Source organism: Hyalella azteca, unplaced genomic scaffold (assembly GCF_000764305.2).
Source record: "Hyalella azteca isolate HAZT.00-mixed unplaced genomic scaffold, Hazt_2.0.2 contig16721, whole genome shotgun sequence".
Taxonomy (NCBI): domain Eukaryota; kingdom Metazoa; phylum Arthropoda; class Malacostraca; order Amphipoda; family Hyalellidae; genus Hyalella; species Hyalella azteca.
The window spans coordinates 9,695-30,148 of record NW_025946530.1 but is presented as its reverse complement, the minus strand read 5'-3'; the positions used below and the strand labels follow the sequence as shown (position 1 = coordinate 30,148).

Here is a 20,454-nt window from a genome sequence, read left to right as displayed (position 1 = left end):
GTATGGTCTGCTACTATGGAGATCTGAGGCTGAGTTTAGCCGAGCATATTTATACAGAGCATTTCTTGAAGGCTTGAAGAGTTAAATTTGTGCGTGATTTCACATATCTTGTATTACTGTTGTAATAATGTTTTCAGTACTCTATCCTAGATTTTATATAAATTCTGTGATAGTATAAAATGGCTACTAGGAATGCGGCAATAAAATTTAGTCCTGTTGTGCAAGAACTGCGCTTGCACTTGTGCCAGTCATCATCTGCAAGCAAGGGAGCCCGGTGAGTTGTTCCAAACTATCAATATTCCCATTTTATATCTATTATATATATTTTTGAACATTGTTTACTGGTTTGAAATATAGCAAGGGGAATTTTTTAGGGCTGTTCTATGGTGTGTCCATGATACCTAACATATCTTAGATTTTACTTTAAAATCAAATTTAGTCTCTAAAATGGTGGAATCAAATGACACAGAAAAATGTGTAGAGCAAGAACAATTGGAATGCTATTTATACCTTTTTATTCAAAATAAAGAACTTCAAGTTGCTATTTAATTTCAAGGTAAGAATCAATGGGATGCTGAAGTGTGGGTTTGATCAGGTATTTTTTTTATCTTACTTTAGTTCACAATTGTTTACAAGTTTTGGGATTCCAAGAGAAGGTAATATCACGAATATTTAGAAATGTCTCAGGTTGCAGATGAGATGAAAATGCTGCATGAATGCAGTCAAATAATATCTATTGAATGAAATTATGACTCAGTTAAACATGAGTGTTACTTTATAATGGTATTGTGGAGCCAACTATTGAGTGAATGCAAAGAGTATAAATAGTATTGATAAATTAATTATTTTTATATAGTAAGCAGCATGGGCTAGTGAAGATGAATAGTTAGAGCTGCAACAGAAAGAATTGAATTAAATGCTTATCATTTAGAACTAATAGACTCTCATGGAATGAATACAAAATTGAGATGAGATGTAAAACCTTTCTAATTAGCCAAAACCATTAACCCCCTGAAACTAACAGCAGCTGTTTGGCCATGCTGTGCCTTTACTTTAATACTTGAGGTTGAGGGGATCTTTAACATGTTGACAACAGAATGGTGTATACGTACAAGGGGTGAGCTAAAGAAAACCTGACTGTCACTGTGGTGGGTGAAGTTTTGATAGCACTGCATTCTACTTGTATGTGCATATGCTACTGAAATTCTTAAGTTAGTGTGCCACGTGTTACTGCCCTTGATGGCTGTGTTCCACAATTGCTGATTTTTTTTGTGACTACTTTGGCACGTTCATCATTTGTTGATGATAGTGGATTTTTTAGAATATGCTACCTATGCCTACTAAGAATATGTTCTGGGGAGAATGCAAGTTTTTGAGAGGTTTTACTGCTTCAAAAAAAAGGGAAATGGCAATTAATGATCAACCTCATGCTAATTGACCTTCCACTCACCACACTGGGGAAAAAATTGGTACCTAATCCCTGAATATCTACATAGAAGTATTGACCAACTTGAGAAACTGTCTCAAGTAACTTATTGTTGACTCCATCAAATTATAGAAGAAGATTTTGGTTAAATGAATACAATTTAAAAAATCAGACAATTATTAAATTATTTATTGATATTAAATCATTCGGGTGGCAGAATCTCGTAAGACCGTGCGTGATGATGATGATCACCAAAACGTCACTCGACTGAGTGCCGCCCAGGCCCAACCCCCTCCGGAGCAGTTACGCATTCTATTGTAAAAATTAAAATTGTCAGTGCTTAAGCTGATACTGATGGCTATACGATGGTCGGGTGGCAGAATCTCGTAAAACCGCGCGTAATGATGATGATCACCATAACGTCATGCGACTGAGTGCCGCCCAGGTCCAACCCCCTCCGGAGCGCCGAGCCGGTCTTGCCACACTCTGATCAGTTGGGACACTTCCACTGGCTTATTCCATATATCTTCAGGCTGCAGGCTGGATGGAATTTCAGCACACCCAAACAGATGTGTGTTGTGGGTGTGGTTTTCACACAGAGGGCATGATGGTGTTGGGTAATTAGCCTCATCGAACTTATTGAGGCACTCTCTAAGCATCTGGCATTTCCCCGCCCTTAACTGCGCCAATGTACGCCTCATGCCTCGGTCCAAAGTCCTCTCTGTTTCGTTTACTTTAGGTGCTGGTGCGTTTAGAATCTTGTTGGGTGTTCTCGACTCTAGATATCTCTTGACTGCGGTGGTATGCAACGTCTTCATGTTTCTATTCACCTCCACGCTGCTTTCACTGTTGTTGTTGTTACAGTCGTACACTTTTATGCTATACTCACTGTTGTATATGGTCTTTTTCATGAGTCTGATTGGCTTTTGCTTCATCAGACTTCTCAGTGGGTGTTCTTCCAGTACTCTTCTCCCTCAGTTGCGAGGCCGTCATCTGCACGTGGTTCTTCAGAGGCAGGACAGATGTTTCGTCGTGAAGATGTTGTTCGTTGGTGTCGCGGTGTGTCCTGTGGCAATTCTCAGGGCAGAGTTCTGAACAGTTTGTATTTTCTGCCAGCCACTCTCCGACGTTATGGATGTTATGGGACCCCATATACTACTTCCATACTCCAGAACTGGACGTATCAGCGCCTTGTAGTTGGAGGTTTTCACAAAAGTCTCCGTGTCCTTTCCCCAGTCAGCTCCAGATAGGGCTTTTAATATGTTGATGTTTTTCTTCGCTTTGCTGGCCGTGCTTCTTACATGTTCAGAGTAGGTAATCTTTTACAGCGTCAACCTGGAGCGCAATGTAAGAGGAATGCCGCGCGTCCTCATCAACACTAGAGTCAACGGAACGCTACATCTTCGGTAACAAGAAACTCTTGCAACCGTCCCGGCAGCCTAGTGGAGGATTAGCAAGCTAAGAGAAGTTGATGGTCTAATGAGAAATTTGGGAAAATTCTACTCGATTGACTCGCAGATTTCATGAAATTTTCGAGTTTTGAAAAAGTACAAATCCGGACAGGCATATTACAATGGTTTCCTATTAATAAATGTTGGAGTTTCTTTGGACGTATTACTGTAAAGTGCACTCGTGCTCTTTTTCTTGACCTGCAAGAAAACTGCAATGCAAGAAAAAAACTTGACCTGCAAGAAAACACTGGTAAGGTTCGCCGCTTTGTTTAAGAACCATTTAATTAACTTGATCGATTTTTTTTTTCATTTCAAAGCATTTCATTTCATTAATTTTCACTGAATTAATTCAAATCTCTAAAAGTATGAGCATCCTACAGGGCAGTTCCTGATCCTACTTATGCATCATTTAACAAACGAAAATAAATGTAATAAATCATTTTTTAGTGTTTCGCACCTAGCAGTCCCAGACCTTGCTGGAACGCCAACTTTATGTCGCGTCTGCCGCCGCTGCAGACAAGACACCCGATACGAACGGGGCGCACCGCTGCTACCGTTAGCTTATTCGTGAGGGCTTAGTTTGCCGTGCAAACCTTAACAATGAAGCTAATGGACTAAACTTCAAAGCCGCCGATTGGGTTTAGATGGGTAGGTGTGATTTTGTTGTTAGCGACTCTTGACAAAAAGATTTTGATGCATAACCTCCAGACATATTCCTGTTCTTTTGAAAATTGTCTTCAATGGGAAAATATAGATTGCGTTGTTTTTTATGTTCTGTATTAATCCTTGATCACGAAGTTTCATATTTTGGCTATGTTCGTCAAGGGTTACGTTATCATCGACGAGCAAAGCCATTTTCAAAACATTTCATCCTTTGCCCGTCAAAAATGTCGCTTCTAAAGGAACGTGTCGTCACACTACCTACATAGATTAAAAAACGGTGTGGTCCATGCTTAGCTAGGGTTAGATGCTAGATATAGTCATATAAATTTCATTGCCACGTATTAAAAAACATTCTTGAAGATCTTTTTAATCTGATTCAAGTTTATTTTGGTTTTGTGGCAATGCATTAATCGCCTTGCTGAACCATATGATTTTTTTGCCAAAAATGACAAAAGTTAAGTATTGCAAACTGCCATGAATTGGAAAAAGCAGTGCCGTATTGATAAAATAACATAAATTTTTGCTATCGTCAAAATTGTTAGGGTCGTTATAGATGAGGCACAGAATCAACCGATGCACATGATCACCGATTTACTAGTACATCAACTTATTTTTTTTTTTTTTAATTTTAAATAATCGCTTAGCTAACTACTAACGCACAATTCTACGTTACTGAGCCTTAATTAAGAAAATTGTGTTTGTTCATACTTATATCGCTAGGTAAAGTGGAGCTTACGTACATGTTTTCACATGGTCTGACATCAGATAAAGGCAATTTGACAAACAGTGCCTGTCTTTTTATTATCAAGACTCTAAAAATTGTAAATAGTAGGCATTTATTAAGTAAATGTAACTTTTTTTAATTAAATTTGCCAAAAAAGCTTGCTTTACTAAGACTGCCACCGTCAGGTGATGACTGTTGGCAATCCTGAAGAGCTGTCAAGATTACACCAAACGATGCAATCCGTTGTCTTCGCAGACGAAAACATCCGTAATTAAAAAAGAATTTCGTCTTTGATTTATCAGTATGACTCTTGATTACTGCTCAAACGACTTCGAAGTTTTATGATAATTTATTCTTGGAGAGTTCATCCAGTCTTCCCATGCTGTTGAGGTGAGGCTAGCGAAAACATTGACTCAATTGTGAATTGAAAAGTTCTCCATTGATGACAGTTTTCGGTAAGTTGAAGTGCCTACGCCAAAACTATTATTTTACTAGTATAAGTAGTTTTTATATTTAACTTTAATTATTGTGAAATATTAGTTATTACGGTGTGATTTCGAAACATTACGCCGTAGAACTTTATTCTCACCATCATTATTTCTTCATACAATTTTCAATAAAATTATTTTGAAAAAACTTGATTCGATTCAACCGTCAACGATTGACCCGAGTTTCCACCTTCAAGTGTAAGTTGATACACATAGGTCCTACCTACAAGTTGTTTGCATTGAGTAGGCTAGCACAAGATTTTTTAATTTTCCAAAACCATTTATGGAACTTTTGTTTCCTTGCATAGGTATTGAATTTTGTTGGATTTCTTAGAGATCAGGTGCAAAATATATTCTGAGTTGCAAAATGAGCTTTTTCGGTATTACTTTAGATTAAGTGCATCCAAAAAAGGGTGTTTTTTTTAATTATATGTTTTTTGGGGTGTAGGTAGATTAAGAATCTGAAATCCGTTTTGGCGGTTGGCATCGGAAATTTTTAATGGAACCTGTTCCTAACTGGACCTAGCCTGCAAGGTTTTCGTTGATCGGCTAGGTTTTTTCCATGTTTGGAGTCCGTCCGGCGGCCGGAAAAACCTAGCCAATCAACGAAAACCTAGCAGGTTAGGTCCAGTTTGGAACAGGTTCCATTAAAAATTCCCGATGCCGACCGCAAAAACGGATTCCAGATTCTTAATCTACACCCCAAAAACATATAATTAAAAAAAAAACTTTTTTAGGATGCACTTAATCTAAAGTATTACCCAAAAACCTTCGTGGTGTGTTATTATTTTTTCTTATTTATTTCCCTCTAATAGCAGACTGTTAAAAAAGAAAAGACTCATAGCAACAATTTATTTTCTTTTAAGCCTTGGGTTGGGTTTGGTTGGATTTACGTTTAGGTTTTGGTTTAGATTTAGGTTTAAGTGACAGCTGAACTGACAATAGTGAAATTTGAACATGATTTATTCCGTTTTATGATGAATAAATTCCGAGGTTTGGGAGAATTTTAAATTTGAATACATTGAGTTAATAATATTTTTCCATTTAATTAAAAGCTGAACTGATAATCTGTGAAATTTGAACATAATTTTTTGTCGTTTTATAGTGTTAGCTGTTAGGTTAGGTAAGTGGTTTAAATATTATAGTAAAACTCAACTCAAGTTTAGTGTAGATCCAAATTCGATGGCGGCAATCATCTGGTAAATTCATGAACTCAGTTGTGTTTTGGCTAAATTTACGTTTTAAAAATATTACAATCAAAATTAAGATTACAAAGTTAATTTACTCAGATGAGCATTTTTTCTTCCGCATTTCTAGCTGTTCTTACGTGCGTATTTAATAAATTTACATTTTAAAAATATTAACACGGAAACAGAAATAACTAAACTCATATCCTGACATTTTCACAGCCACTGCGCAGGTTTCGTAACGAACTTACTTTATGAATTGGCGGAGATTCGATTTCGTTCGCGGCAGTTATTAGTGAATTACCAGATTAAAAAACGACTAAACGTACAGTCTTCAAATTTTTGCAGCCCCTGAGAATCTAAAAATTAACTGAGTTTTTGAGTTTGGTTAAGACCCAATGTCAATTGCCACACTTACTGGTTAATTACCGAGTTGAAAAAAAAAAACCTAACCCCGTATCTGAAATCATTACAACCACTCCGCAGTCATAAAATTCACGTATTCTTCAGGATTGGTGGAGATCCAAGTCAATTTGCGGCAGTTCTAGGTTAATTACCTAATTACCCACATACGAATATATGAAATTATTAGTCATTGCATGCGGAGGTGTAGAATCACCAAATATCTCGACTTGGGTTGAAACCTATTTCGTTTACTGCATCTATCAGAGCCATTACAGCTGCATATGTACAACACGTGCGCATTTTACTACTGAATATAAATAACAATTTCCGGGATTATATTGCCGGCTGTTATTTACTCGGCAACAATATTGTAAAAAATTGAAACAAACTAACGATTTGTCTGAGTGAGTTACATGTTCAAGTATTAGTTACCAAAAGAGGGTTTGAATATTTCAATTACCTGCATTTGTTAAGAAGGTTAGGAGTCCATATTAAGATCGTAGTCTATTTTCAATTTAAGCAGTACGCCTGCTCAGTTCAGAACCTTACGAGGTAGAAGTCGCGAACTACAAAGGGGATTTATGGTACGAATGTGGTCGATACCTGGGGTTACGGGGCGGCTGGTGTAAAAGCAGTTTAATTAACGGTTCCAGATCTCAAACAATGACACACTCAAACTTTGAAAAGTATCACGTCCAAAAGCGGCCGCCGAGTGAACAATCAATGTTATTTTAAAGGAGAAACCAACCTTATAGGATAAAGTTCGGAAGCCACAATTTGCCATTAACCTGCAACTCAGAGGATCTTTTCATGTGTTTCTGTGTTCGTCAGAATCAGAAAACTTATTGGCTTTCACGTTCGTAAAGTAGGATTTCTTACATTTATAGGTCGCTCTACAATGAATGGTCAACGTCCCATAAAAACGAGCTCATGTACGAGTGTTCTAATCGCTGTTATTACCTTGTCCTTCCTTATCACTAAGTCACTTTAAGATGCTTACGAAGTCACTTTAGTATGCTTCAGATGGCCGGCCATACGAAATGTAGATCCCCATGCTGGTGGAGAACAATGCTTTGTTTACTCCACTTGGTTCAAGAGGTTTATTCCTGGCTTCCGATGCGAGATAACCAATTAGCTGATGCTCATAAACCATGTGAAATCAGGCTAAATGCTGGACGTTAGCCATGTTTATTTAAAAAAAAATAAGAACATGAACACTTAGCAACACGGTGTAGTCTGACGATGTTCGTTTTCGTACTATCACAGAATTATACTGTTGACGCTTACCAAGATTATGGTACCTATGAAGATGAACATTGGCAATGATTGACGAAACGTCATTTCGCTTTAGGTCATTCCTGACTGAATGATATACGTTTTGCCTTCTGTGCCCAGCACTGACTTGTGGGAACCAGCTTATAAGAACTCAGTTCTGCTCTCGCAAACAACTCTCCCTGACAAATTAAGCTCTGATTCAGGTTTTTCTTTCACAGACTTATTTAAAAGTCCCAAACCATAATATTCTTTCTACACAAACAGTTTGTCACTATTTAGTAAAGCAAGGTAAACTATCAACTTTCATGCGCATTTTGATGCTCTCACTAGTTGACTTGTACTTTTGCTCTGCGGTTCTTAACATTTTCCCACTAGACCTCGTGTTTTACGGAAATCTGGTGCACAATAGTATGACGTCACTATTTCAACCATCTACAAATGCATGGTACTAAGACGGTAAGACCAAGCTTAACATAAAGGAAAAAGTTAAGGGTTGTCAGAATTACCCACAGTGTTGGAATATGGTGCGTTTACCCTATCCAATTATTGCCAGTTGCTGATGTCACAGTACCTACTCAGTACAGTTGTCACTGCCAAGCAACTCAAAGACTCAAACTACATTTCTGAAACCACTGGCTTGCCAACATTATCTGACCTGACTGACCATCTGGCATTGCCTGACTTGGAGTCTTGTAGGATGCAGAGGAGGCTATTTCTGGAGATAATGCTGGTGGAGTGGTGGTTTCTGTATAAGTAACTTTGAAGGTTTTACCTGTTTCTGTGATTCAATGGTCCTAGGCCCCTAGCCAGCTCCTATTTGGCCCTGGGTCCCTGAGTCTCAGACATGTCTGAAGGTGAAAGTTTGGTCTGTCCTGGCTGCTGATTCCTGCTGAAAAAACTGCTGGCACCAATTCCAAAACTTGTGCTCCCCTTAGAGACCCAGTCAAGCCCATCCAGGAGACAGCTTGCTGAGCACTTCTAAAACTTATTTGGAAAAGTCTTTATTATTTAGCTAGTAGCTGAATGCTGATAGTTTGAATTACCCATCCAGTTGATGAATTTTTCTCAAATGAACATATTCTTACATTTTTAGCAAGGCTCTGCCTCTCTGGCTGACTCACTTTTTTGCAGAGGCCTCAGAGCTGCGTGTCAGGCCTCAGAGCTCCAGTGGTGAGAGACTCAGTCTCTCGAACCCCACTCCCGGGTTCGAGTTCTACTGAGGACAAGTTGTTCTGGTTCTGGGAAGCCAGCTCATGGTCAACTCAGCCATTCATCCAACTCTGGTTGATAAAGGAGAACCTGGCTTGTCCAGACTCCAGGGTGTTGTGTAATGCAATAAAATGGTTCTGGCAGATCAGCAAGCCAGTGATGGTCCTAGAACTACCAGTAGCATTAAGTGCCTGGAAAAACTGACATATCACTCTCCCTCCCTATTCCCCACCCAGGATGCAGAGGGTGCAAGTAGCATTGCCAAGATATGGATTTTTAGCCCAAAGCATCACCAACCATTTTCAAGATCTGTCGCTGGGTAATTTTTAATAAGAAAGTGCTGCAAGCAACTTTGATAGTATATCCCTTTCAGTCCACGCACTGCAACACTTACAGGCCTCGAAACTGATTTCTGGACAAGCTTCACTGCATCCTGATCCATGCGTACTGGAAACCTTGCTGTGTGCACTTGAGGTCTTTCAGATTAGCAGTAATTTCGAAGGAATTTCTGAATGCAATAATTTCAATCCAAATGTGTCGGCAAGATTTTCAGAAGGCGTAAATCTTGCAGCTGATGCGTTGCCAAATATATTTTGACATTCGCCCACTTTCTGCACCCTGGTTTGCCACTTCCAGGATGGGCAATTGCTACAAATCAACTGAGTATATTAGCCTTTGAACTTGCTTGCTTTGTCCCATCAGTGCTATGAGCCAGCAGCCACTGCTCACACCAGTATAGTCTTCATGGAGACCACACCCCATCATGCAGGTCTTCCTCCACACTAGCCACAACTTGCTGCAAGAATAAAACTTTCTGGACCTACCCTTATGTTATTGGGCAGCTAGGTGGGGAGGCAGGATAAGTGTGAAAGACAGCATAGGCACATGCTGGCATGTAGCCTCTATGAAGATTATCCTGGCCGGAACAGTGGCTGCAGGCACATGGCATTTTTGCAAAGAGTATAAATAGTATTGATAAATTAATTATTTTTATATAGTAAGCAGCATGGGCTAGTGAAGATGAATAGTTAGAGCTGCAACAGAAAGAATTGAATTAAATTCTTATCATTTAGCCCATAGCCCATAGACTCTCATGGAATGAATACAAAATTGAGATGAGATGTAAAACCTTTCTAATTAGCCAAAACCATTAACCCCCTGAAACTAACAGCAGCTGTTTGGCCATGCTGTGCCTTTACTTTAATACTTGAGGTTGAGGGGATCTTTAACATGTTGACAACAGAATGGTGTATACGTACAAGGGGTGAGCTAAAGAAAACCTGACTGTCACTGTGGTGGGTGAAGTTTTGATAGCACTGCATTCTACTTGTATGTGCATATGCTACTGAAATTCTTAAGTTAGTGTGCCACGTGTTACTGCCCTTGATGGCTGTGTTCCACAATTGCTGATTTTTTTTGTGACTACTTTGGCACGTTCATCATTTGTTGATGATAGTGGATTTTTTAGAATATGCTACCTATGCCTACTAAGAATATGCTCTGGGGAGAATGCAAGTTTTTGAGAGGTTTTACTGCTTCAAAAAAAAGGGAAATGGCAATTAATGATCAACCTCATGCTAATTGACCTTCCACTCACCACACTGGGGAAAAAATTGGTACCTAATCCCTGAATATCTACATAGAAGTATTGACCAACTTGAGAAACTGTCTCAAGTAACTTATTGTTGACTCCATCAAATTATAGAAGAAGATTTTGGTTAAATGAATACAATTTAAAAATCAGACAATTATTAAATTATTTATTGATATTAAATCAGTCAATTATTAGTTCAATTATTTAAGCACTTTTCAAATTGACTCGGAGTTGTAACAATTATTGAATTTTTCGCAATCATTGGAAAGGCAGGAACAAAGAGAAATCAATACAGTACTGAAATTGATGATTTTATAAAAAAATGTGTTCAATGAGGCTGGAATAAAGAAAATGGCCTGAGGATAGACCAAGGGAGGAACACAATGCAAGCAGAATTGAACAAAAACAAATGTCCTCAAATTTTTTTTAAAGGAAATGACAAGCCAGGAGAAAATAAAGTTATGTTGAATCTAGCAATATCACCCAGAGAATTAAGGAGAACTATAATGAAATACTCAAGTTAATGAATTTCCAACTATTGACCACTTAGAAATCATGTGCTGAACAGACTTTTAACAAATAACAAAAAAGATAAATGATTACCTAATTTACCAATGACAAGGTCTAAATTATCAAAATTTCAATAACAAAATTAAAAATGCATAGTCCCTAGTAAAACATAAACTTTACCCTAAGCTAATTAGTAGGTACCGGTATATATCAATTGAATTTAATTTTTATAGAACTTCTCATTAAGAAAGTAATGCTTTTCAGGGACTTCATTGAGAGCAGCTATGTTGAATTGAAAAAGGCCAACCCCACCCTGCCTATTTTGGTGCGCGAGTGTTCTGGAGTGGTACCAAAGGCTTGGGCAAGATATGGTGAGTGTTATATACTGGTATGTCTCTATCATTGCAGCCACTTGTCCTTCTTTATACTCTTAAATTGTATGATGGACACTTCATTTGTTTGCAACATTCACGCTATTGCCAAGAAGAAATGTCATAGATGCAAATTTTTAGAAGCCGTTTGAAGGTATCAAAATGAACTTATTACCTACTATTATGTTTTAAATATTTTTGTGCACCCTTTTTGGATGGGGTTTTTAATTAGGCTCTTGAAAGAGTATAGGTATTTCAAGCATTTTATGTGTTCTGGCTCATTTTGGGTCGATCTAAAATTCAATATTTATAAGATTTATTAATACCATGAACATATTTACTAATAAAGTGCAATTGAATGCAATGAGCTATATTCATATGGAAAATTTATTAAGAGTTAAATTCTCATGTCGCATAAATTCTCATGTCGTGTCTGAGAGAGTAATATTTTGAATAAAGCAAGGTGGTTCAATGCCTGCATAGACTAACTTTTTTTTGGGGTGTGTCTCAACAACGATGTATAATAGGAAACGCTCATCGTAAGCTCTGTCCGGTTTATAACTAAGAATAGCATCTTAGCTCCAGTTTATTATTATATATATAATCGCACCGTTGTTGATAACCCCATCATGCGTGATCAAGTTCTGCTGAATCAATCGTGCCCAATTGTAGACAATACCTATGAGTCTAGCTAGCTAACTTTGCAGATCCTCTCAGATAACCTGTCATATACAAAACTGCTCAAATGAAGGCGCACTCTCTTATTCTACAACGGCATCTTTAGTAACTAAATTTTTGCGAATTCAGTGTCTTGTTAAAAGTTGATAACTTCTCTGAACTCGACACAGGTCGTGGTGAAGAAGTGTCCGTGCCCCTGGATGGTTTGTCTGCCGAGCAAGTGGGTGCAAGCTTGGCCAAACTCAACAGAAAGGCTTAACCGCGATAGGTGTTTAAATACAACGTATTATCTTAGACAAGCTTCCTCGTGTAAATATTATCTCACTGTTGTTGATGTGTGAATGAATGAATTACTATTGCCACAAGTCTATCTTGCATCTTGAGATCAATTTCTTCCCGAAATCGTGATTGGAGAAACCAAAATTATTATTCCAGAGTTGTTATTGGTCATTTAATTAAATTGAGAAGTTTAGTGATTTGGTTCAAATCGCATTCGTATTTCTGTTTCATAACAAAATTGTTGGTTGTCATCAATTTCATATTTGCAATACATTACTTGCATATTGCAGTTGTTGCGTGTCGGAACCTCCTTAATTAATATATTATATTGATGCTAACGTGTGTTTCATATTTTTCCCGCAACATTCGAGCAGAATTAAAGAATGATAATTGACATTGTTTGTCCAATAATTTTTCACGAAATCTTGTTTAACTCGTCACTTGTACGTAGGTATATACTGCTGCAAGTTCGTATCTTAGCTAGCGCTCATTTTACTCAATAAAACATTAGTTATAGAGTTCTCTTGCCTGTAAAATTTATGTATGTCTGCGATATAATGTAGCATGACCAATTATAGTCTGATAGTTCCATTGATATAGCTGCATAAATTTGTTGAATTGAGAAAAATCGAAGCAGTTACGCATTCTATTGTAAAAATTAAAATTGTCAGAGCTTAAGCTGATACTGATGGCTATACGATGGTCGGGTGGCAGAATCTCGTAAGACCGTGCGTGATGATGATGATCACCAAAACGTCACTCGACTGAGTGCCGCCCAGGCCCAACCCCCTCCGGAGCGCCGAGTCGGTCTTGCCACACTCTGATTAGTTGGGACACTTCCACTGGCTTATTCCATAGATCTTCAGGCTGCAGGCTGGTTGGAATTTCAGCACACCCAAACAGATGTGTGTTGTGGGTGTGGTTTTGACACAGAGGGCATGATGGTGTTGGGTAACTAGCCTCATCGATCTTATTGAGGTACTCTCTAAGCATTGGGCATTTCCCCGCCCTTAACTGCGCCAATGTACGCCTCATGCCTCGGTCCAAAGTCCTCTCTGTTCCGTTTACTTTAGGTGCTGGTGCGTTTAGAATCTTGTTGGGTGTTCTCGACTCTAGATATCTCTCGACTGCGGTGGTATGCAACGTCTTCATGTTTCTATTCACCTCCACGCTGCTATCGCTGTTGTTGTTGTTACAGTCGTACACTTTTATGCTATACTCACTGTTGTGTATGTTTTTTTTTCATGAGTCTGATTGGTTTTTGATTCATCAGACTTCTCAGTGGGTGTTCTTCCAGTTTACTCTTCTCCCTCAGTTGCGAGGCCGTCATCTGCACGTGGTTCTTCAGAGGCAGGACAGATGTTTCGTCGTGAAGATGTTGTGCGTTGGTGTCGCGTGTGTGTCCTGTGGCAATTCTCAGGGCAGAGTTCTGAACAGTTTGTATTTTCTGCCAGCCACTTTCCGATTTACTATGAAGCTTGCAGTGGACAAGGCCTTTGTCAATGCTCAATGGCATGTCCATGGATACAGTAATATCACATTAATAATACGGTAATGTATGGATAAGGTAATATTATATCAATGAAGAAAAACCAAGTAAAGATCACAGAAAATTTCATTTATTCTACATTTACATCATCTACAAAGGAAGAGGAGGACTTCAGAGTAGTGTTAGTAATAGATGAGTACACTCTGCATGCTTCAAATGTTTAAAATTGAGTTTTATTTCAAGTGTCCCTTTTTACCCCATTACCAGATTAATTCAGGAGCCTTTTATATTGCGTCTAGCACCTTACAAATAGCATATGAAATTTTTTTGGAGATGCCAAATGATAGCCCCTGCAAAGACCTTTAAAATGAGCCCAAACTTGTTTATGAAATGTTTCATGGTAAGAAGTTAATTACAAAAAACGCTCAAAACCGTCCCTTTTTACCCCGTTTGACGGTACCATTCGATTTGTAAAGACCATACCTATCAAGTAATGAAGCCCTTTTTTAGATTTGTGCATAGTTTGGATTAAAATGGGGGAGGGGGAGGGAAACCAGAAGAAAACGGGAAAATGGGTGTAACAAAAACTAAGGCCAAAATAAAAAATTGGGCTGTGTTACTTGATTGGTATGGTCTTTACAAATCGAATGGTATTCTTTCGATGCTTTAGCTTGAAAACTGTGAGAGGATTTTTAAATTACCCCATTTTTTTGTTTTCCTAGGAATTTCACATTTTCTATGAATTTTTCCAAAAAATCATACAAACAAAATGTGCTTGTATTTTGGTTTTACATATATGTGTGAAGTTTCAGAAAGATCCGTTTGTAAATGTGGAAGTTTTTCTGGAGGCGATACCCCCCTTAAGATTTCACTATTTTTTTATGGTAATGGCTGTAATGTTAGTATCTCATAACTGGAAAATTGGGCAGAAGCCCAATATTCCCACGATTTTGGCCAATTTCACCTTTTTCAATGGCATATTCTAAGCTCCTTCAGTTTAAAATAAGAGAAGGGGCCTATTATAATTTACAAAAACTGAAATTAGGTGTGAAGGATTGATTTGTCTCACAATTTTATACAAATTTTGCATGGTATCACAGATTGGTTAGTATCTATGATTGTTAAGTTCTTCTGATCAAACTAGTCCAGGGCCATAGGAATGGGGAATTTGACTGCTATCATGGATGTTATCATCTCATCTCTAAATTGCAGGTGACTTTTGCTCAATTTTTTAGTTCAACTCAGTATGGAAGGTCAACAAAAAGTTGTTGTTGACCACTGTGCCAGAATGAAACCGTTTTCAATGTATTAATCTGGTGTATGGGGGCAAATGAGGGTTTTTTGTTGACCTTCACTAATGTTAACATACCCAGCATTTACTCTCATATGATAGTGATTAGTGAATAATATTTTGACCTGAATCAGCCAATTTGAACTGAACTGGGTCTAAAAAATCTCTCATTTACCATTAGGATCCCACTACTGTCAACTCAGGTGACTTTGGCCACCACTACAACAGAAACAAATGGCAGCAAAACAGGGTTGGCAATGATTAAATCAAAATGATTAAATCACGTGATTAAATCACTTGATTTTTTATAAAAAAATCATGATTTTTTTTATTTTTTCAATTTTTTTTGTATTTTTTTGATTTTTTCATATATTTAAAAATATTGAGTGGTAGTCTTTAATTTATATTGAGGCATTGTTATTCATGGTTTAGTATAAATGTACTATGAATGACAAATTGGTATATAGTCAAATGGGGTAAGACAGGATCGCAGCCTTCATGGGGTAAGAAAGGACCAGCCCATGGCATGCATTCTAATTGCACTGAATTTAATTTGAGCAGATTTATGATTAAAGCGAAAAGCACACAACACACGAATTTTGGAAATTTTATGGTGAATGTACAGCCTGACCCGCGTTTTTTGAGGCAAGCCATAATTTATTTTCTACTTTTTAGTCCACAAGAAAAACGTGGTTTTTTAAAAAGTTTTTTTTTGAGTATTTTATTGCCCCATTTAAGAATAGATCTCAGGCAGTGATGGTAGCAGGTAGGAATGCCTAGCATGTCTCAAAAGTTGCTTATTACTTGAGGTTACCTGCCTACATCCACAAACCTGACCAAAAAATTTTTTGTCAATAGACAGAGCTTATTTCCCAAATAGGGTTGACTATTTTGTGACCCTTCTTTACATAGGTTTTCTTTAATAATTAACCAAAAAATCATTATTTGCAGAACAGAGTTGAAACAAACACTGAAATGACATGAAATGATTGCTCTAACATATTCTTCTATCAAATTAGATTCAGTGCAATTAGAATGCATGCCATGGGCTGGTCCTTTCTTACCCCTTGAAGGCTGCGATCCTGTATTAACTCTTACCCCATTTGACCATATTCCTGGTTTTTAATATCTCAAGAAGAAAACAAGATCTTAATCAACAGGCATTTTTTCCTTACTTGCTTACAGCCTTGACAATCCATATGCTTAGCTTTCTGTGATATTAAAAAAAATTAACCATGCTTACAAAATACTTAGATTCAGATCCCTCCATATATTGAGAATGTTCAAATACTTCTACATATTTAGGATATAATTTTTATCATAGAAAACTGACTGCTGAACAACAAAATTCAACTGTTGGACCAATTTCTGTTGTTATTTCCTCCATAATGACTGTCTTCATAAATCTAATTTCACTTCCCTGGTGATGGCTTCTCTTCTCTCTTATACTTGGTCATCTGAAGAGCAAGCTTGAGATTTAAAATTTTTATTTAAATTCTCAGCTGCTGGCAAGGTGATGATAATTGAAATCTAAACATTTCTATGATTACCTGAAATAAAATACAAGGGCTATATTATTTTATTTTTCCCTCAAAAACTCTCAAAATATACCTATATAAGGACTATTATATTTTACTTTACTCTCAAAAAAGGCTCAAAAAAATATATATGGACTATATTAGTTTACTCTACTCTCAAAAACTCTCAAAATATACCTATATAAGGACTATATTATTTTACTTTACTCTCAAAAAAAGCTCAAAATATACATATGGATACCATGAAATCTAAGCTGTGTTGCCTAGCACAGCCTTGATATGTATTGATCTAGTCATACAGCACAATTTTTAATTGTGCTGTTGTATTAATCTGCACAATTTTTGAATTCCAGCAGTAACTTGTTCTTGATTAACATTAGTGTGAAAATGTTTGCCAGAGTCAAAAGGTTATAGTCATGCATAAGATGAGGTCATGATTAGCTAACTACCTCAAGTTTGCTGCCATGCAGCATACAGTTTATGCATGCAGTCATGTGCAGTTTATTTTAATGTGCAGTCATGTGCAGTTTATTTTAATCTATCAGTCAGTTGTAGTTACCAATGCCATGTAAACATGTTTCTAACAGCTGCACCTAACTTTTAAAGAGTAAATGCTTTTAATTTTTTTAAGAATGGAAATTCCAGATTTGTTATTTTGAGCTTTTCAGTTATTTTTTTGTTTCTAGAGTATCATGTTTTGGAAATGTGTGCTTTCAACTGGCCCTTATTTCCTTCTTGACTATTGGTGTGAGTGTGCTTTTGGCTTGGTACCTCAAAACCTCCCTGACCTTAAGTTTTCACATGCTTATTGCTGTGCTAATTCTTCAAATATCAGGGTGGCTGTGTATTGGATTCTTAAATTCATCATTCATCATAGATTGAATGTATTGTTGCAATAATATAGATGTATACGGTACTAGAATTACTTGTTAATTGTGTGTTCCCTTATTTGCAGATAGTTTTACTGGCAGTGTAAACATGACTGGGGAAAGCAACTGCACTCTGTACGTGGGAAACCTCGACCTATCAGTGACCGAGGAACTCATCCGTGCTCTCTTCAATCAATTGGGTGAGGTTTTAAGCTGTAAAATGTTCCACGAGTCCAATAGTGACCCTTATTGTTTTGTCGAGTTTGCTGACCACACAAGCGCGCTTCATGCCATAACCATGATGAATGATAAGATGCTCCAGACGCGCAGAATGAGGGTTGACTGGGCGACTGGTCAGGGCAACAAGAACAAAGCCAATAAGGTAGACACGACACGACACTTTCATGTGTATGTCGGGGAGCTCAGTCCTGAGATAGACGAGCAGGCGCTCAGGGATGCGTTCAGGGTCTTTGGTGAGATCTCTGACTGTAAGGTTGTCAAGGACCCACAGACGTACAAGTCCCGTGGCTACGGTTTCGTGGTCTTTGTTAAAAAGTACGATGCGGAGGTGTCCATTCAGAACATGAATGGTCAGTGGCTTGGGCGCAAGATGATCAAAGCTCGTTGGGCGACGCGCAAGCTGCCTAGTGTCACTCAAGAGAGCAAACCTGAGCCCAATGCCTTGGACTACGACGAAGTCTTCAGCCAAACCACCGGCACCAACACGACCGTCTTCGTCGGGGGACTGAAGCAAGACGTCACCGAGGAATCCCTGCAGCAAGCCTTCCATTCCTACGGGGCTATTGACAAGATCAAGATATTTAAAGAGAAAGGCTATGCCTTCATCAAATACACGTGTAAGGAGCACGCTTGCCAAGCGATCGTTGCCCAGCACAACAGCAACCTCAACGGCCAGACGATCCGCTGCTCGTGGGGCAAAGACACTGGACCTGAGGGACAGCCTCAGCCACCCACGGCCACGTCACCCGTCCTTGAGCACCCCGCGGTCGTGGCCACCCCTACAATGTCCACCCAGCCAGTGGCTGTGTCCCCCGTGGCAGCGGCGTACGCCAATGCCGTCGTGCCCGTAGGCATGCAGCAAATGGCAGCAGCCGTGGCAGGGCAGCCGATCGTAGGCGCGGTTCCCGTGTCCATTGCCCAGTACAGCGCGCCGCCCGCTGGCACTGTCACGGTGCCCGGTCAACATATGCACCTTCATCATCCTCACTACGCGGCAGCTGCGGCCGCTGCTGCCAACCAGCAGGCCATCAGCTACTGGCAGTACTACTCCCAGCACGCAGCAGCTGCTGCCATGGCTCAGCAGCAACAACAGCAGCATGCGCTCGCTGTGGCCGCAGCAGCAGCGGCCGCTGGCCCGCACATGTCCCCTCAGCAGGCCGGCGCACCCATGCACGCTGCCTTCCCCGGCCACCCAGTGGCGCCCTCGTCATATTTGCCACAGTACTACGCCACCGTGCCGTCTTCCCCCGCTGCTCCCTCCCCGCACCACCCCGTGGCTGCCACCTCTCCTGTACACCACCAGTACCAGATGGCGGCGTCCCAGGCCCCCACCGTGGCCCCTCCTCCTGGGTACATGTGGATGTACCAAACGTACCCCGCCGCGTCTGCTGGACATCCTCTCGTGCCACAGCAATGATCCTGACCTGCGCTTCTCTCAGCTCGACCTCCTCTTGAGCTCATCCTTCCTCTGTACCAGTGACCGTCTCTGTACCAGTGACCGTCTCTGTAGCCCCGCAGTCCTACAGAGTTGACTTGTGTGTTCTCTGCATTACGAGCTCGGTGCATTTTTTTCTGCAGTTAGGCGTGTTTTTTTCTATGGCGCGGTTGTCTTTCTGTGCAGAGAAGGCGCTTTGTTTTACGGAATTCAAACTTGATTTTGTTTTGCATTGAAGACATGATGCGGTTATATCTGCATTGCGAATACCGTACACTCTAATGAGGTTTTGAAGTAAATCGGAATTCAAACTTGATTTTGTTTTGCATTGAAGACATGATGCGGTTATATCTGCATTGCGAATACCGTACACTCTAATGAGCTTTTGAAGTAAAGTTAATTAGCAACGACTAATTACCGATTGTAACTTATGCAATACCAAGCGTCCTGTAGCAGTTCGCTGTCCCTCGCGTATTTTTACAGTTATCAGACTAATGAGAATCGATGTATTCATCTTACCAACGATCGCTTGTGCTACGAAAATTGTGGTCAAAAATTATTTTATATAACGACAAAATAACTTCGTTTAATTATCTCAATTAATCTTGCTTTGTCATCACTTTCCATTCACTGTCATATTGAATTATTGTGGAAGTTCTGAGTCTTATTATTTATTTATCAATTAAAGGACTCGGAATAAGTTTTATGTCTTGTCTCTAGCGCGACTTTTCCCAACTTCTGCGTTACTAGAATTGCGTTGATTTCACTTCAAACTTGTTAACGTTTGCATTTTGTGCGCTATAGTTTAGCAAAACTCCATGTTTGGTTCTGGTCTACTGACAATTTTGGTTAATCTTATAGAAATTCTTTCGCTACGCCCATGTAACGAGTAGTAAATACAGATCAGCCACAGCAGGCGTTCATTTTTCCTCTTGATGTAAAGCAGGCATTCATATATAATAGTTTTGTTATCATAGTAAATGCTATTTGAGCTTCAATATTTTCTCACTTATTTATTCACAATTTTTCCTTAATATTTTCCCATTTTCATTTCAGTATTTGTGATACTCAAAATGGTTCTGAATTTTAATTCAAATTAATAGAATTTATCCTCCAGATGTTAAATCAGTTTAAATCAGTTCAGTTTAAATTTAGAAGTCATTTGCATAGTATTTCCTTTGGGCAGAATTAGGACCGTTTATTTTTCTGATTGCACACTTCCACTGCAGGAAGGAGTGAATAGTCCCAGCTTGAAGTGTTTACATTTGACGCTAATAAGATATTCTATGACATTGTTTGTATGCAAAATTTTCCACACTTCTAAACATTGGG

General features: G+C 38.9%; 2 protein-coding genes across 3 annotated transcripts; both read left to right on the top strand.

Moving 5' to 3' along the window:
- The first annotated feature begins 103 nt into the window (after positions 1 to 103).
- LOC108665999 (NADH dehydrogenase [ubiquinone] 1 alpha subcomplex subunit 2) lies at positions 104 to 12,598 on the top strand. Its single transcript, XM_018152803.2, has 3 exons — positions 104 to 274; positions 11,197 to 11,303; positions 12,152 to 12,598. The coding sequence occupies exons 1-3, from the start codon at positions 180 to 182 to the stop codon at positions 12,238 to 12,240; spliced, it is 291 nt and encodes a 96-aa protein (XP_018008292.1). The 5' UTR covers positions 104 to 179; the 3' UTR covers positions 12,241 to 12,598.
- On the top strand, positions 4,443 to 20,034 carry LOC108665998 (nucleolysin TIAR). 2 transcript variants are annotated; one of them, XM_018152801.2, is made up of 3 exons: positions 4,443 to 4,654; positions 17,534 to 19,408; positions 19,505 to 20,034. In XM_018152801.2, exon 2 carries the CDS (start codon positions 17,557 to 17,559, stop codon positions 19,102 to 19,104), a length of 1,548 nt encoding a protein of 515 aa, XP_018008290.1. In that variant the 5' UTR covers positions 4,443 to 4,654; positions 17,534 to 17,556; the 3' UTR covers positions 19,105 to 19,408; positions 19,505 to 20,034. The 2 variants fall into 2 exon arrangements, with proteins under 2 accessions (XP_018008290.1, XP_047740974.1); XM_047885018.1 differs by lacking the exon at positions 4,443 to 4,654 and adding an exon at positions 4,663 to 4,719.
- The last annotated feature ends 420 nt before the right edge of the window (positions 20,035 to 20,454 follow it).

What these genes read in the sequence shown, in the direction of transcription:
- LOC108665999 (XM_018152803.2), top strand. Translation starts at nt 180, where the DNA reads ATGGCTACTAGGAATGCGGCAATAAAATTTAGTCCTGTTGTGCAAGAA. An exon ending in TCTGCAAGCAAGGGAGCCCG is followed by an intron (nt 275 to 11,196) that starts GTGAGTTGTTCC and finishes AATGCTTTTCAG; the next exon opens with GGACTTCATTGAGAGCAGCT. An exon ending in AAAGGCTTGGGCAAGATATG is followed by an intron (nt 11,304 to 12,151) that starts GTGAGTGTTATA and finishes AACTCGACACAG; the next exon opens with GTCGTGGTGAAGAAGTGTCC.